This window comes from Herpailurus yagouaroundi, unplaced genomic scaffold (assembly GCF_014898765.1).
Source record: "Herpailurus yagouaroundi ecotype Mexico unplaced genomic scaffold, PumYag 77, whole genome shotgun sequence".
Taxonomy (NCBI): domain Eukaryota; kingdom Metazoa; phylum Chordata; class Mammalia; order Carnivora; family Felidae; genus Herpailurus; species Herpailurus yagouaroundi.
Window position 1 is genome coordinate 14,153,908 of NW_024412388.1, and position 17,302 is coordinate 14,171,209.

At 52.2% G+C, this 17,302-nt stretch overlaps 1 protein-coding gene across 4 annotated transcripts in view; it reads right to left on the bottom strand.

Annotated features, from left to right (window-relative positions):
- CAPZB (capping actin protein of muscle Z-line subunit beta) overlaps window positions 1–17,302 on the bottom strand; it is a 134,871-nt gene that overhangs the window by 58,372 nt on the left and 59,197 nt on the right. For all 4 annotated transcript variants that reach the window (XM_040463084.1, XM_040463071.1, XM_040463069.1 and 1 more), the window contains exon 2: window positions 14,305–14,394. In XM_040463084.1, the coding sequence (XP_040319018.1) occupies window positions 14,305–14,394 (90 nt within the window). The remainder of the gene's footprint in view (window positions 1–14,304; window positions 14,395–17,302) is intronic.

The following is a 17,302-nucleotide window of genomic DNA, read 5'->3' on the forward strand; positions in this document are numbered from 1 at the left end:
AGGACAGCTGAACTGCAGCGGGAAAGTCGCTCTAGTTCCTGTGTTTCTTCTACACCCACTACCTGTTGTCACAAAAGCCGTAAGGAAGGTGCACCACCTTCTCTCTGTCACGGCAGTCGGTGTGACCCAAGGGAGCACTCATCGTGTGCCCCCAACGCTGCCCCGAGCACTCCCTTTAGTCCTTCCACCCGCCCTCTGAGAACAAGGTGAATTCATAACTCACTGTGCCGTATACATGGGGAAACGGAGGCACAGGGAGCCGAAGCAGCTTACTCAAGGTCACCCCGGTCTTCAGGGTGCACCAGCCCCAGCTAAGTCGTGACCCTGGTGATCTTAAAGACGCGCAGTGCTTCCCCGTGTCCTGCCACCTGCCGGGGCCACCAGTGCCGACTCTGTGGGGCTGAGGCCTCCCTGCCCCCTTTCCCCTCTCTCCTCAGACTGCACGGCTTTACAAAGCATGTACGGAGGGTCCTGCGCTCTCGGAGTCTGGGGACGGCTGGGTTTACTGGACCATCAACCACTATTTATTTAGCATCAGCGATGTGGCCGGGCCTGTAGACCCCGGGGACACGGCTGAGCAGTGTTACATTCCACAGGTGCTTTGGAACCCGAGGGCCCTTCGGCGCCTAAGAATGCAGAATCGTTAGGCAGCCAGGCCCTGGTGAGTGACACGGCGAATCGTTAGGCAGCCAGGCCCTGGTGAGTGACACGGCTTGGAGACGTGGCTCCCCCGGCAGGAGGAGTTCAGAAGCAGGAAGGTCAATGAAACAGGGTGTGAGAATGTCGGGGAAGCAGCAGCAAGCAACTTTCCAGGGCCCGACGCACACCCCTTACTCCCAATTTACGTTCAGCACCGTCAGAATGAGGGGAAATCCACTAGCATGAAGAATAATCATTTCCAGCCTGGGGCAAACCTCCTAAAGCGTTTTGTTCTGAACCCAGAGTGTTATTTTAGCTTCCAGTCAGTAGTAATTAAGTGTGCCTCCGCATTCCAGGAAGAGGAGAGAGGGAGATTAACGATAATTAAATCTCTTCTGCATTTGGCCCCGAATCCCTCCTCGAGTGGCCTGCTGTCAGATAACTTTTCCAAAGCCTCCATCTGACACAACTCCTACCAGCACCATCTGCAACATCAATTCTGGTCTTGGCGTGAAGGTTTCAATTACACGCAAGGTAACAGGCCCCCCAGGACCAGAGAGTCTGGAGTTTTACAAGCACGTTCTTCCCTCTGCATCCAGAATTTGGTCGGTGATCGTTTGCAAGGGGGGAGGGCACAGGGACAGCCCCTCCGTGAGGCCTCTCGAAGGCAGGTTCTGTGCCTGTTGTGATTGACAGGGTCTCTAATGAACCTTAATTGTGAGCCCAACAGGCCCAGGAAGGCAGCAACAGATGTGGCGACGCGGCAACCGCAAACCGCCTAATGAATAAAAAGTGTCCTGCCTGATGAGGGCCAGTGACCCCAAAACGGAGGACGGAATCATTCCTCACCCCTGCACCCTTTTCTACAGCGCCGACTCCATCCTGCAAGCGACGGGAAGCCTCCGGGTGGACTGGGAAGGCACCCGCCTCGGCGCTCCCAGTAGAAAGAGACCGCCGGACCTGGGGTCACGTGATCCCCACCTCGACCGCCCCTGCAACTGGGAAGGGGACTGAGAATTACTGTGACGGTATCTGCATTCAGAGTCCGCCGTCGGCTGGGGACCTGCGGTGCCCAGGAGAAAACTATTCCTGGAGAAGCGGTGGGCACAGACAGCAGGGCGACAGAAGAAGGGGCATCTGAGTCCAACGGACCTGGGGTTGATCCTGACCCTGCCACTTACTCATTCATTAGCTGTGGGGCTCCGACCGACTCATTAAGCCTCCTGTTTCCTCATTTGTAAAAGGGGGATAAGACTAACCTTGTGGTTTGTGGTTTAAATACATTAGATAGGCAGAGGGTCAAGAAAGGGATTTGGCATCTGATAGTTACCAACTAAAAGCCAGGTGACCAGCAGAGTTTTAACTCATTCGCACAACGGCCACATCGCACGTGTGCAAGAGCCCCGTGCAGACGGCTGCTTACTCTGAGCCAGGTACTGTGCTCGAGGCTTTGCACACACACCGTCTCCAGTTTTCAAGGTCCGCGTCATCACGCCCACCCCTTAGATGAAGAAGCCACAGCCCACGAGTCTCCCAGCTCAGACACGGTGACGAGAGCTCGGCTTGGCCAGGCCCTTCGGTTTCCAGGCGCTCAACCGTATCAGGTCTGGTGCTCCTAGTGGGCATACCGAGCACGGAGTGTCAGACTCACGGGTGCCCTAAAACTTCCTAACCCAGAACTTTCCAGGAGTTTGATCTTCAAGCATACTCAAACAGGCTTCTGTAGCCTGACAAAGGGTATATGCGGAGGGGGGAAATGGTTAAACAATCAGTCTGTGTCCCAGGAAATGTGCAGAATAAATGGATACTCTGCCGCGAGCCCACCCCAAACATCCACACCGCGGCTGGTGGCACCTCACAGGCATTTTCTGCATCGGGGGACGAACACGGTGTGGCGGGTAAGGTGCTCGAGTAGCCTCCCCACCCAGAGCCACAGACTCAGGAGAGGGGCCGAAGGGGAAAGGCCATGGAACAGAGGCCACAGCTGGATGACTGTGAAGGACCCGCAGACGTGGACTTGGAGGGCTGGTCCTCAAGCTGGGGAAAGGGTGCCTGGGGGGTCACACTGGCAGTGCGGTGCGGGGTGGGTGGGGGAGATGAGGGGGGTGGGTTCAGGCTGGGACAAGAGATTAGCAGTCCTGATCAGACGGAAGAGGAACCTGGACAACAGAGAGGGATCCTGAGGGTTCTAAGGTCACAAGTGGCCTGTCCCGGATGATACCCGGGTGCCTGGGTGGCACCTCCGGGTGGCTGAAGATGAGGCGGTGAGGTCAAATGCCCTGTGAGGCTGTCTGGTCTGCCGGCTGGTCCTCGGGCACTGAGGTCATGCTCCCCAGCCGTCGGACCATCCGACCCGTCCTGTCTGGCTCCTCCGCCAGGGCTTCCGAAGGCAGAGCTCCAAGCGTTAGGAATTCAGGGAACCGAAGCAGGGAGAAGGGCGCCCGCCAAAGCAACAGGGGAGAGAGAAGAGGGGAGACGACTCACACAGGCCGGGAACCCCCCTCCACCAGGACGGGACGGGAAGCAGGACACATCATCACCCCATCCTGCGGCGTGACAGATGTCCTTACTGGCCACGAAACCTGCCTGCCACAGTGGGACTCTGACCTCCTCTGCCGACTCTGGGGTTGAGGGCAATGGCGTCTCCCTGCTTTCCATTCAGGAATCCCCACCGTCAGAAGACGGGGCAATGGTTTTCAGGACCACCTAAAAACGCCTCAGCGGAGGGCCTTCTCACCAAGTCCCGGCAACCGTGAGCTGGGTTCTAAAACCCCAGTGAGAGTCAAGACCGGAACTGTCCACCTGCGAAAACACAGGAAGGCTGCTTGGCGTGTCGGGGCACGGCCCCTAGGCTGGCAGAACCCAGGAGTCAGCGAACAGGTCCTGGAAAGCCAGTGGAGATAAGAAAGGCATCAGCTAGCATTTATGAAGCACCTGTCTGTCATGCACGTCGGCGCTTTCCACATACCCCCAAATCCTCACAACTGCTCCAGGAATGTGGTGTTCTTACTTCGATCCTCTACGTTGGAGGACCTTCTGGGAGGTGAAGCGACCTGCCTGTGGGCGCAAAGCTGGAAGGTGACCCAATGGGCTTCAGTCCCCGTCAGCCTCGCTCTGCCCACGGAAGTGAGCTGCGGAGGCAGTGGAGCCCCACCCTGGGGGACATGTGCCAAAGGCCCCCGCCTGCTCGGCTCTCGCCACATGTTTACCATACAGGGCGGCCCGTACGGTCCCAGACCTGAGAGAAATCAATTGCCTCTTCTGCCAGCAAAGGGGATCCTGAAAGCAGTGACACTGACACAAGGTATCCATGGTGATGTTCTTTTAGTCCTAGGCAAGAGAACCCAGGTTCTGAGACTGTGACTGTCTGGCCCCCGCTTCACAGGGGAGAGCAGGAGACCCAGAGAGTCCTGCCCATCACAGTGAAGTTAGTGGCAGAGCCAACATTATAGCCCATGACCCCTGACTTCCAGTAAGATTTGCTTCATGTACACAATGCTTTTATCCACCTTCCTATAAGTTCCCTGAAGCAGTTCTCTATCTGAAGAAACCACAAGGAAAGCTATGTTCTTTCTAAGCCATTTCGCCAAACAGTTAACAAAAATTTTAAACTTGGCCGACATCACACTTATGGCTGTGGTCAAAAAGGGTCTAGAATCCAGGTCATTTGATAGGCAGGTTACGAACTTTTCCAGGAAAGCAATGTTTTCCAAAGTAGATTCCATGAAAGTGAGGTAGAGAAATGCTAGTTTAAAAGAGATGTTTTGTTTTTTTAACTGCAGGACTTCTCAGTACCTTTAACAGGACAACGTGGATGGTGAAGCTTCTAGAGGGCAGATTGTGCCACGTTTTCCCCATTGCTCACTGTCTTTGTTCCTCAAGAGGCTCAACCAAGGTGAGCCCACCGATTTCACGACAATCAGGAGAAATGCAGGTTATATCCAGGAGGAAATACAATCCATCCACTGAGCAGAAACCCAGGTCATCAGTGAAGGACTTTTCCAACCTATCCTGTTTCATTCTGCATTCCTCTGAGAAGGACAAAAAGGATGTGGATTAGACGTCTGCACTGATCGCTCGCGCTCTCTCTGTCTCTCTGAATCACCTATCTGTGTGCCTGGCCCTCTGTCCCAACAAAGGATTCCCACTTTCCTTACTGGTGGAGGCCACAGCACATGGCAGCTGGGAACCCGAGAGCCAGACTGTTTGTTCAGAGCTTGGCTCCAGCACTGCTACCTGGTGACCTTGGAAGAGCTGCCCCAGCCCCTGCTGCCACTTCTGGCCAGTGGGAGAGACGAGAGTGACAACTTCAGGAGGAGGTTTCTCAAGATTTGAGGAGGCATGTTCTGTACCATAAGTGGCAAATACTTGTCTATTCTCTGCCCTTTCGTTTTATTTTGTTTCAACTTTTTTTGTTAATGTTTTTACTTATTTTTGAGACAGAGAGAGACAGAGCATGAGCAGGGGAGGGGAAGAGAGGGAGACACAGAATCCAAAGCAGGCTCCAGGCTCCGAGCTGTCAGCACAGAGCCCAATGTGGGGCTCGAACTCACAGACTGTGAGGTCGTGACCCGAGCTGAGGTCAGATGCTTAACCGACTGAGCCACCCAGGTGCCCCTATTCTGTTTCAACTTTTAAGTTAAAACTGCATACGGTCACAGCCATCATTCTGGCATTAGTTTCTATGCCTTAGTAAAGGCCTCCCCCATCTGAATACCAAATATCATCTCTGCTTCCTCTCTGGTTCTTTAAATATATTTAAAGTAAATATGTTTATTTACTTTTGAGAGGGAAACAGTGTGTGAGCCAGGGAGGGGCAGACACAGAATCCAAAGCAGGCTCCAGGCTCTGAGCTGTCAGCACAGAGCCCGACGTGGGGCTCGAACCCATGAACCGCAAGATCATGACCCAAGTCAAAGTCGGACACTCCCCTCTGGTTCTCGCCTGTCCATTTCATATTAGTCCGTAAGGAGGAGGAGGGAGTGCAGGCTTGGTTTTCCTTCCAAGTTTTAGTTGTTTCAGCAATTTGACCAAATAATCAAGTGTTTTCTCACAGGGAAACATGAACGTGACCTGTAATATACCCTCAATGCTTGCATGACTGGGCCCGTCGCTGAGCGGTCGGCTCCGCTCGCTGCTGCCCTCGGTTCTGAGCTCTGTGCTGTCTTCGCACACGGCCCGCCCGCCTTTCGTGGAGCCCGTTCCTCGCCGGTGAAGTTCTGCCACTGCCACCAACGGGGTCTTGTCCTCCCAGCGCCCCCAGCACCTCATACGGCCCAACCGGCTTCCGCTGGGCTGTGTGCTGATCCTGGTCATTCGATCTACTGGCCCATCCCTTCAGTTCTTCTAGTGCAACAGCTTGCTTTCCCTCAAATTTTTAGATTCGCTTTATTGACTGACCGTTACTTGTGTTGGGGCAGAATGTTTTAAAGAGCATCCCCTGCCCCAGCACACACACGGTGTGGGCGTGTGAGCATGACTGTGCACGTGTGCATGCCTGTGTGTGTGTGTGTGTGTGTGTGTGTGTGTCCCCTCGGGGGACAGTCACCGAGGGCCTCTCCTCTGCACCACTATTCCAGTGGAGTCCACTCCTCCCAAAAGCCAGGCCAGGCAGGAGTCGGGCGGCAGGCTCTACGCGCTTCGAGCCCTGATGGAGCTTCAAGCCAGAAGAGGCAGGAAGAAGTCTAAGGAGGCTTTTTCCCTCAGGTACCTACAAGTTCCGTGGCCACCGGCCTGCCCTCATTGGGAATTTTTTACGGTCTCACCTTAAAAGAGGATTTAATTTTAGCAGGGCACACAGAAAGTGCCGAACCGTCACGTTTTCATTTTTCAGACCGTAATTCAGTGGACAACACCGAGTCGGACCTTCCCCCGGGCCGCACCCCAGGTGCAGGACAGGACACCCTCGCTGTCCTCATCCATAGAAGGGGCTCTGCCCGCGCTCCTCCCAGACGGGCTGAGAAGAGGAGACGAGGCGACAGGTCAAATGTATTAATAACGTGGCCCACATACAGGAGTGTTTCTGACACCTGATGGGCCTCCATTAAAGCCACGTTTCCATGACATTCACTAAGAACGACATCAGGAAGAATCAAAAAAGAGGGGAGGAGAGTCAAACTCTAACTCTGAGCCCCCACACAAAATAATCTCCATTTAGAATTTAGAATTTCCTCTGAAAAAATAACAAAACTGAACTGGCTGATGGGCATTAACAATGACAGGAAACAGCTTTCCAATTACGTAACTCTGGGGGATTTCAAGCCCCTAGCCATCCGGAGTCATCCACCGTGACTGCTCTGTGCTCTAGAACTGCTCAGGACCAACGGACACGTCGTCACAGCCTCCTGGAAACAGTCTCGGCTCCTCGAGGAACCCATGCACACAAAGGAAAAGCAAAAGGCCCCCCAGATTTTTCTCCTTCGTTCACTGGGCTTCGAGTTTGAATTGTCTAGACTACTTGTGAAGCAGGCAATTTATCTCATTCTCAAATGGATCAGAACTCATCAGAGATTCGAATAGCTTTCTGGGCTGTATCTAGGAGGGAGCAGGCCAGGTGAGGGTACCCCAGGGAGCCCCATTTCCCTTTCCAAGCCAAATCATGCCATGCGGGCCTGGTTTACAGGGCTGCCTAGCTGCCACCTTGACACAAATCAGAGGCCGCACCTCTGAGATGCAGGGTCCTTGCCTCAGCAGCAGGTTAGGGTCATGAAAGACCATCTCCGTCTGGAGAGGCAGCCCTGGGTCGGGGACGGGGGCCAGTTCAGCACCTTGGTCCAGGGGCTGCTCTCTCCTCTCCCCTGCGTTTTTAATTTTTTTTTAATTTTTTTTTTTTTTTTTTTAGTCCCCACAGCTGCAGTCCATTCAAAGAGCAAAAAAAGCTTGCATGAAAAGGCTCACCACAACTTTCCAAGGAATGGAGTTCATTAAAATACTGCTGGAGGCCCTTGGCTGGAATGCTTTTCCCCTTGTAAAATGGAACTGCAGCTCAGTGTCGCCTGTAGGGAAGCTCAGGATAAGCTCAGAAACATCAGCGCAACAGAGACTGTGCAGGGGCTTTTGCATAATTACCAATTATTCGATCCATTCCCCTGCTCAAGCTCCAGAGACAATATCTGGCCTAGGAGCGAAAACTTCCCGACAGAGCCTATGACAAATGGGAGAATGGAAGCCAAGTTCCCCAACCCTGACCTAAACCCACAGGGAACTTCCCTAGGGACCAGAGAATGGGGTCTGGCCTAGGGCTCCCAAACCACCCGGCCCCATGAGTCAGCGGTGTGTCACGGGGGGGGGGGGGAACGGGACGGACGGGGACGGGGGACCCCTTACCTCCAGCTCAGCTCCTAGGTGCCCAGCAGGGGGAAGCCTACACCCAGCTGGGAGGCCCACGCACAAGGCCCCAGGCAGGAAAAGGCCAACTTCCCCAAGCCTCAACTTGACTTAAAGCTTTGGTGCAGAAAGCATTCTTTTTATATTAAAATGTCTTACATGTGGGCATGTTATGGATTGGAATGTAATTGTTTAAAAAGAAGAAACATAAAATTCTCTACTCCATGCAGCCACTTTGGGACCTGCCCCCCAAACTCCAAAGAGGTGTATCTGCTCCAGTGTACGGAATGCTATGGGGAAAGAACTGGAGGAACAGGGAGAGGCCCGGTGAAAGGCGGCCAGCGGAGAGCCAGGGGGAGACAGCACACACTCCCTGCCGCTGGGGCCCGACCACCGAGGAGACCCGACCGCCTTTACGCAAGTAAAGACAACAAATGCTCCGGCTGGGTATCTGCCTGATAGATAGACAGTGCCGAGCTGGCCCCGGCCAAAGTCTTCCCGCAATTCTCCATTAAGTGCCAGCTCTATGGAGCCAGGGCTTTCGTCCTGTGTCCTCAGCCCCTGGAAGAGTATTTGACACACAGGGATATTACATTCTTGTAGAAAGAGCAACTCAGCTCTGCAGCTCTTGACAGCCCCCCTCAGAGCTGATTAACCGGTAAAGGCCAACGGGCCGAGAGAACCCAGCCAAGGTCCTTCTCGTTAGGGGTCGGGTTTAAGGATCCTGGTATTTTCTCCTGTGGAAAGGGAGCCAAGGAATAAAGGCTGCATTTCTTCCCAGGGCTGAGCACAGCAGCTGACTCAGACGAGGTGCCCCGTAAGTGTGGACTTCAATCCACGAACTTTTCACCCACTTAAGCGAAGACCCCTTTAGAAAGGAGAAGACACTTTTTTTTTTTTTTTTGAAAGAAGACATTTTAAATGTCGCCTCTGAAACAAAGGAGGAAAAAGTGCTGGTGGAGATCGGTTTTCAATGGTGACAATAAGGGGCAAGTCAGGCAGGAAGAAGATACAAGCCTATTCACTCCTGTGTACAGATAAGCTGGATCGTCTTGGCCTGCAAGGCCCCGGTCCCCAGGCCCCGCGTGTCTTCACCACCTGGGGACGGAGTGGGTTTGGTGTTTCATTCACAGAGCCACCAATGGGAGAAGAACTTCCAGATCTCATTGGTTCTGCTATTAAAGACTGAACACTGAGTAACAATGCCTGGCAGAAATCAGACACGATAATATTAATGGACGATTAAATATAGTATTCGCCTTCATTTCAGCAGATTCACAAATGTCTGAGAGCTTGGCTCCACCAGCTGCCTCACGGAGAGCAGGAGACTTGGAGACTTCAAGCTGTAGGTTCCCACTTGCTCATCTGCTGGGCCCCCGGTGCCTAAGAACCCGCCGTGCACCCCAGCCTTCTGACCTGTCAGGTGCAAAGAATCGCATGCTCCCTGCAGCCCTCACGCTGCCGAGAGGCAGACACTTTCTGCAAGCCATTCAAAGCCCAGGGCTGCTGAGGCTGGCAGGGCAAAACCCTGCACCCAGCTGGCCCCTTCTATTTCTGGAGGGCAATTCTGGCTGCTACAAAGAGGGATATGCGGCCACGAAAACTGACCGGGTCCTCCACTCGCTGGGAGAAGCACCAGGATGCCTCTTCCCGCCTCTAACCCCCAGGCCTGGCCAGGATAGCTTGGGGGCTTTCCCAGCTGATGACCTCCCCCTGGCTCGAGTTAGGTCTGGGGACACTCACGAGCTGGACCTCTAGGTGGCTACATCACAAAAGAAAGAAGGAATGAAAAATTAAACAACCAACGTTTGCAGGCAAAGACTCTCCTGCCTGGTTAAACGGATTTAGGGCTATTTTTGGTCTGCTCTGAAAGAGGGCAAAGGACGGATGGCCTGCTGGGTGCCAACTCGCAGAAACAAACTCCTTCCTCAGCTCAGGGCTCAAAATACACCCAGCCAAGTTTCGGCTAGAGCTGCCAGTGTGCAGAACGAAGCCACAGAAGGTCAAAGTTCAGGGAGCCAAGGGAGCATCTAAACATCATATGATTCTTGGCCCACACGGACGAAGTGGGTATTTTTGAAACAGCTTAACAACGGATTTCGGCTGGCTTCGCTCTAGTACGACAGGATTAATATGTAATAAAATGGATGTTTTGGCCATCTGCAAAGGAAGGTCATTTCCCACCAATCCCAGCATGCACCATAATCCCGAGGCAGCAAACGCTCAAATACTGGAAAGAAAAGAGACGGAAGAAAACTCAACGGGCATGATAAATCGGGCTGCCCCGGCCTCGCGGCCACGCACACGCCACATTTCTCTTTAATACTGCTCTGTAACTGGACCGCTGGTGGACCGGATCAATTCCCCTACAGTTCTCTGGCTCTAACATCTAAGCGTGGTCGTTACCTTCATGGAGAATGCTGGCAAATCCTCACATTTTTGTCAGTCTTAAAATTGGAGACTTCTCTTGAAAACAACTACTGCCCCTTCATTATTTTCGGCAGGTGAGCATGGGAGGAATGACTGCGATTTGCACCGAGCGGTGCGTTCGCCGCAATGGAAAACACTGGACTGATCCCAGATCACGTGAAACAAAGGCCTGGATACACACACTGCTTCTAGACGGACCCGTGGCGGTGTGAGTTTTCGGAAATTATAGCTCTGGGAACTTCAGAGGCACAGCAGTACACTCAGCACAGACCACCTCTTACAGGAATGAAAAGAATACTGCAGACCCAGTTAAAAAGAAAAGAAAAAAAAAAGGCAAACAAACCCTGTCATTCCCAGGGCAAAGAGAAGAAAATTAGCAGCAATGAAAGACAAACATTCAAAGAAGGAATTTCTAGGACTGGTCACGGGATCTTGAACAAAATGGGCCCAAGTGCTCCTTATACACTACAGTGCATAGCGAGGACCTTGACGCAAGGCCATTAATCAAAAAGTGGCCTTTGAAGCATGTCAATATAAGTTTTAATGAGGTGTGCTTTACCAGATCCTAATTCGGCGAAAAGTCATGCTCCATTTCCATTTTGAGATTTATCATACTTCAAATTAAAAAATTAATGAGCACACTGATTCCCCAGCCCATGCTGGATGATGGGGATCTATTACATACGGCCTCCTGTTCAGCCTCAGGAGGTAGATGGGGCCCAAGGCTGGCCTCCACACAACTTGGTGAGGGGAAGTCGGCACCCCTCCAACCTCCCCACAAAGCACTGGACAAAAGTGAAGTGCTAATCCCACGTGGCCTAGCTCTAAGAAGGGAGCGTCTTTCAAGTCTCTAGCTGCTGCTGCTGCTGTTGTTTTCAATTGTATGAAAAATGTTTTAATGTTTATTTTTGACAGAGAGAGTCTAGACAGAGTGCAAGTGGGGTAGGGGCAGTGAGAGAGGGAGACACAGAATCTGAAGCAGGCTCTAGGCTCTGAGCTGTCAGCACAGCAGAGCCCGATGCAGGGCTTGAACCCACGAACCTCGAGATCGTGATCTGAGCCAAAGTCGGACACTCAACCGACTGAGCCACCCAGGCGCCCCTGAATTATATAATTTAATTCTAAATTACTCTCCATAAAACATACATTTTAATATTTTAAATTACTGATGAATTATTTAACCCCCTTTTCCCCAAACAGGTAAGACGGACACGTTAGGAAGACGTACCATATTTAATCTGCTGCTCTAGGGGTGAGTGATTCACCAAAAGGTACCCAGCAGAGTGATCCCACCCGGAGGAGTTGGGATTCCTGGTGCTGCTCAGCCACACCACCGCCCCGGCTTCTTCCTGACCAAGTCTAAATCACCTAAAAGAGGTGCAGTGGTCCTACATACATTTCAAGGGAGACTGTGAAAATCAGATGAAATAAAAATAATAGAAAATAATAATAATAGAAAAATAGAAAAATAAACTAAAGCACCCGGCCCAGTCCTGGGCACACAGCAGGCGTTCAACTGTTAGCTGTTGAACCTGCCACCCGCGTCTCCCTCCAGCCCCTCGCCAGCCACGTTCTACGGAAGACAAAGTTAGAAGGGGGGAAGCAGTGCCTCTGACACTAACCCACAGGATGCCACAGAGCACGTCACCTATCTGGGGCAGGTGCAGGGTGGTGCTTCAACCTGGGCCCAAGCACCCTTCTGCAAAGTACGTGCCACGGCGGGCCTCTCGCACCCAGTATGTGGCTGCGGTGAGAGGCGGCTCTCCTTCACTCCTGCCAAGCCCAAGTACAAGTACCAGACCTAGCCAGGGAAGCTGACCAGGTTCCCATAAAAGCGGCTCTGGGCACATCTCTGAAATAGAGAGCGGCGAGGGGATCGCACAGAAAACACACAGCTGTAGAACACTTCAGTTGCCCTAAGAACACAATAGCCCCAGGAATGGTCTACTGAGAAAAATTTGCTCATCATTTCTTCTATGTTCGGTTGATTTCTAAAATACGGTAACAGCTAAATTGGCACACTGAATTTAAACTCAGCCAAGCATGCTTTCATGCTGAGTTTAAAGACAAACAGGCCTGCGCCACTGACCCAATTAGGGATCTGATCATACCTTCAGCCTCTGCCCACCTCTGCCACATACGATCAAGCAAAAATAAGCAAAAATCTCCCATCAGGAAAAACACAAAACAATACAGCACTTCCCAGTTCGCTACTTTAACGGGGCTGGGAGTCAGCAAACCAGTCCGCACAGCCCGGTGTGCCCCAAGTTCACGGAGTGGATGATGGTGACAATAGCCACCGCCTCACGTTCAAGCCCTCCTTCTGACCTTCAGGGACCCCTCGGAACCACCCAACTCTGTATTTCACCATTTCCCAACACAGACTGCTTTCTCTCAACAACCCCCCCCACCCCCCAAGCTGCCCCGCCCAACTCACTGCACATCCTCACACCCAGATTGTTTACAAAATCAGGTCTAACCAATCCAATGTTTGGGCCAATGCTGGAAAATCAGGAAGTTTCACATCAAATTCTAAATGTATGGCTTCTCCAGAAAAATCCGAAAGCAAGTAACAGAGGACCAGCCTCCCACAGGGCAACAAACAAGCAGCTGGAACGAAGCGGCCCCTGCCCTTTCAGAGGGGGCCTGCCCACCAACCCCCTCGAGTCCATTCCGTTCCCCTCACGGGCTGAAGGCACCTCCCAGGCTCTGGGTTTTGACTTGATTCTGCACGTTCGGAGGCTCGTTTGCCTCGCGATTTCACCCACTCTTCTTTCACATGCCCCTAACACGCCTCCGTGTCAGCCGGGACCCATCGCGCCTTGCGTCGCAAGTACCTGTCGCTGTCTTTCTCATCAGGGCCGCTCACCTCAAGAAACCTCCTCCTCCTCCTTACTTGCGGAACTGTTACCCGCACAAGCTAGCGGGTTCACAACTCCTCACTGGGCTGACTGTGTCACACAGCTGCCTCCCGACTGGGACTCTGGGTGCCTATAAATACACAGACAGTTGCGAGTAGGGGCCTGCAGACTGCTGGGAAGTTCTCCGTGGCGATGACACGAGTCTCCCGCGGTAAGGCTTTGCTAGTACAACTGCTCTGAACTCATACAACGGAATGAAGCGTGTGGACAAGTTTTCAATCCATTACAGTAAAAGCCACCTCATCGATGAGCCACGGTCGGCAGCTGATGATCACATCCAGAAGACATGGGGGCCATGAGCACAACAGGGGACTGGACTCGGAGGCCCAGGTGCCAGAGCCGGAGCCAGAATGTACTGGCCAAAAAATCTAGCAACTCGGTTGGCCTCGTGGGGCCTGATTTTAGTTTATTTTACTTCTTTTCAATATTTCCCATAGCTTTATAGGTTATTTAAAATAGTTTGAGCTATTTCAAATAATATCATGGTGCCAGTTAATCTGGCATTCCCACCAGATTCTCTCTCTCATTGTGAGACCAATCATTCCGAATTAAAAAGAAAAGACACATTTAAAAAGTAGGTGTGATGAGATCTTTGAACGCCGGCTTTTGTGTTCTATACCATTCCAAGTGGAAGGGAAGCCCTCAAGTATGTTACAGGGTAGATTCTGCAGTGCCTTGGTTGGAGAAACTTCCACAACAGCAAAGAAATGAAGGAAGCCTGGCTCCGGGCACTACCGAGTGCCTGCTGGGCGTGTATGGCCTCTTCCTCCCTGCGCGGAGCAAGGAGACAGACGGTGACCAACTTCAGAAGTCCTATCTTGGGCTCTGCAAACGCAGCTGGCTCCGAGACAACCGCGTGGAGGAATCTCAGAGCTCAGTGGGGGTGGAAGGTTTCTGCCGTGTTTTGAGCGCCGCATGGCAAAAGGCACACAAACACAACCAGTTGGGAGCCACAGCCCGAAGGAAACCATAAGAACAAAGCTCATACCAGGTCGATCAGGTCGCTGAGGTTTTTCTCGATTTGCTGTGGAGGCAGGCGCCTCATCAAGTCCAAGGCACAGTCCAGCTGCTGATCGCTCTGTGAAAAGAGAAACAGACGTGTCTGTGTTATTTTGCTTTTGCCAACAGAAGCGCCAAAAACCCCTTTTATTATTATTTTTAAGTTTATTTATTTGTTTTGAAATGGTGGGGGGGGGGGCAAGGAAGAGAGAGACAGGGAGAGTGTGTATGGGGCGGGGCGGCGCAGAGAGGCGGGGGGAGAGAGAATCCCAAGCAGGCTCTGCACATCAGCACAGAGCCTGATGCAGGGATTGATCCCACAAACCGTGAGATCGTGACCTGAGCCAAAATCAAAATGAGCCACCCAGGCTCCCCTAAAACCCCCTCTGAAAAAGCATTCTTGCAGTTTCAGCTTGCCCAGGGTACTCTAACTCCAAGCAGGACTGCAGCGGGCCCTCCAACACATCTCCCAGAGAGAGGGGGACAGGCTCTGTGACGGCACAATCTCACGTGGAGGCATCCAGAACATACTCCAAGTGGGAAGCAGGCCAGAGCTCCACCCACAGCTCAATGCCCCTCGGCTTTCCCTTTCCAATTCAACAGACTGTGGGAGATGCTGACATGTGACCTCCTGATCAGCCCCACAAGGGAGCACGCTCCAACAGCAAGTTGGGCTTTCTCCTTTGCTGTCACTTGGACATACAAGTCAGGTAATGTTACCAGGCAAAGAACAACCGGCAAGATGCACACCAAGGTTAAAGTGTTTCGGTGAATTCAACGGAAGCTTGGAACATGTCCGCAGGCGCCAGGCCCTTACAAAGGAGACCGAGACCTGGAGCATCTACAGTCAAGAGGTCGCTCCAGCTGCAGAGCAGACGGCCAGAGCAGCCCACGGGGGTCACTGCAGCCGCAGGGGCCCAGGAGGATAAAGACTATACCGTGAGCTTCACAGTACTCTCGCCTCATCTGGCATTCAGTCTGCACACATTTACCACGAGCCGCCAGCCAGCCCTCATAAATACAGGACCGATGACGGAGGCAGGAGGGCGGAGGGAGGAAGGACCGAGTGGGGGTGAAGTGACAGTAATCAGTGCCCAGGGGGCTACGGCACAGGAGGCACGACGAGAAAGGGGAGAAAGGCAGCCCAGGCAGACAGGGCAGACGACCGCACGCACCCTGAGAAGTACAGGCAGGGAGGCTGGCCCGATGGCGCAGAGGCACCGCCTCATGCGTGTCCCAAACCTGCTCTGCCCAGACCAAGTGCAGAATCTTTAAAAGCCCTCCATCAACACACTAGAGTATCTTCATAAAATACACAAAGTAATCCTGGAGATGCCACATTGGCCTTAGTGAAATAGAACCCCCGAGTAGGACCGCCTGTGCCCTAGGTATGTTAACCACGGATGCTGTGGGGCGAGGATCCGCTCTGTACTTCGCCAAGGAATGAACACATCGAGGTGGCTGGAGGCTGTTTCACTCCCAGGTAACTGATGTGGCGCATACAGCAGGCTGTTTTTAAAAAAGAAAACAAAACAAACAAATACAAAACCAACCTGTGCCCTGCTGAAGATGGTGATCAGTGACACTTTATTCTGGGACACACGACCGTCACTACTACCCTGCAAAGCTGGACACACACACACACATGCACACGCACATACTCTCTCTCACCCCAGAAATGGTAAAGCACTTGTTCTGTTCGGTGGAACATTCCAGCAACCGTGGGTTCCCCGCTTGCACCATGCCGTCTATCTACGCCAGCCAAGGCCATAGTGACATGGGTCTGGCCTACTGGCACGGGAAGACGTTTTAACACCACTTAACAGGTCGAGAACGCAGAAAAATGTAGTTACCGCCAGAGAGACTTCTAGTCAACGTCCAGTTCTGCCATTCATCAACTAGAAAGAACCTTGGGCAAATTTCTTAACCCCTCCAAGCCTGTATTTATCCGTAAAATGGGACAGTATGTACTTCACAGGGTTGTTGCAATGATTCACTTAATACCCGTGTAATTTTTAATATACAACAGTATGTGTTTGGGAGTACTGTCTGTGTATGTGTATTAATACATGTTGTAAGTATCTTGACATTTTAAAATATAAATGTAACATCCACCCCACTCAACCTAGCCCTCAAGTCTTTCCGGCTGCTGTAAACTGGAGACACGAGCAGCTAGGTCTCCCCTCCCCCACAACCGTGCCAGAACAGAAAACCCTAAAGTATTCAAGTCAAACTAGCTAAAAGATGTAAACTAATGAGCCAAAGACCTAAACAGACACCTCCCTGAAGAAGAGAGGCAGATGACAAATGAGAATATGAAAAGATGCTCCACATCATTTGTTACCGGGGAGATGCGGAGAAATACAAACGAAAGCAGCAGTGAGATCCCATTACACCCCTATGAGAGTGGCCCAGACCCAGGACTCTGCCCACAAGGCTGTGGGGCAACAGGAACTCTGACTCGCTGCCGGTGGGAACGCAAAATGGGACGCAGCCACCTTCGAAGACAGTTTGGTGGCTTCTCACGAAGCGAAGCATGCACCTGCCATCGTACTCGTATGATCCAACAACCGCACGCCTTGGTATTTACCCAAAGGAGCTCAAAACTTACGACCGCCCACACAAAAACCTGCACACAAATGTTCATACCAGCTTTATTCATAACTGCCCCACCCTGGGAACAACAGAGATGCCCTTCCGTAGGTGAATGGATAAGCCAACCTGTGGCCCATCCAGACACCGGAATACTATTCAGGGCTGAAAAGAAAAGATACCAAGCCATGGAAAGACATGGAGGAATCCTGAATGCCAAGTGAAAGAAGCCAGTCTGAAAAGGCTACATACTAGTGATTCCAACGAGGTGGCATTCTGGAAAAGGCAAAACTATGGAGACAGGAGAAAGACCAGTGATTGCCAGAGGCTGAAGGGGAGGATGTTCAGGTCAGTGAAACCACTCTGCACGGTACTATAATAGTAGACACGTGTCA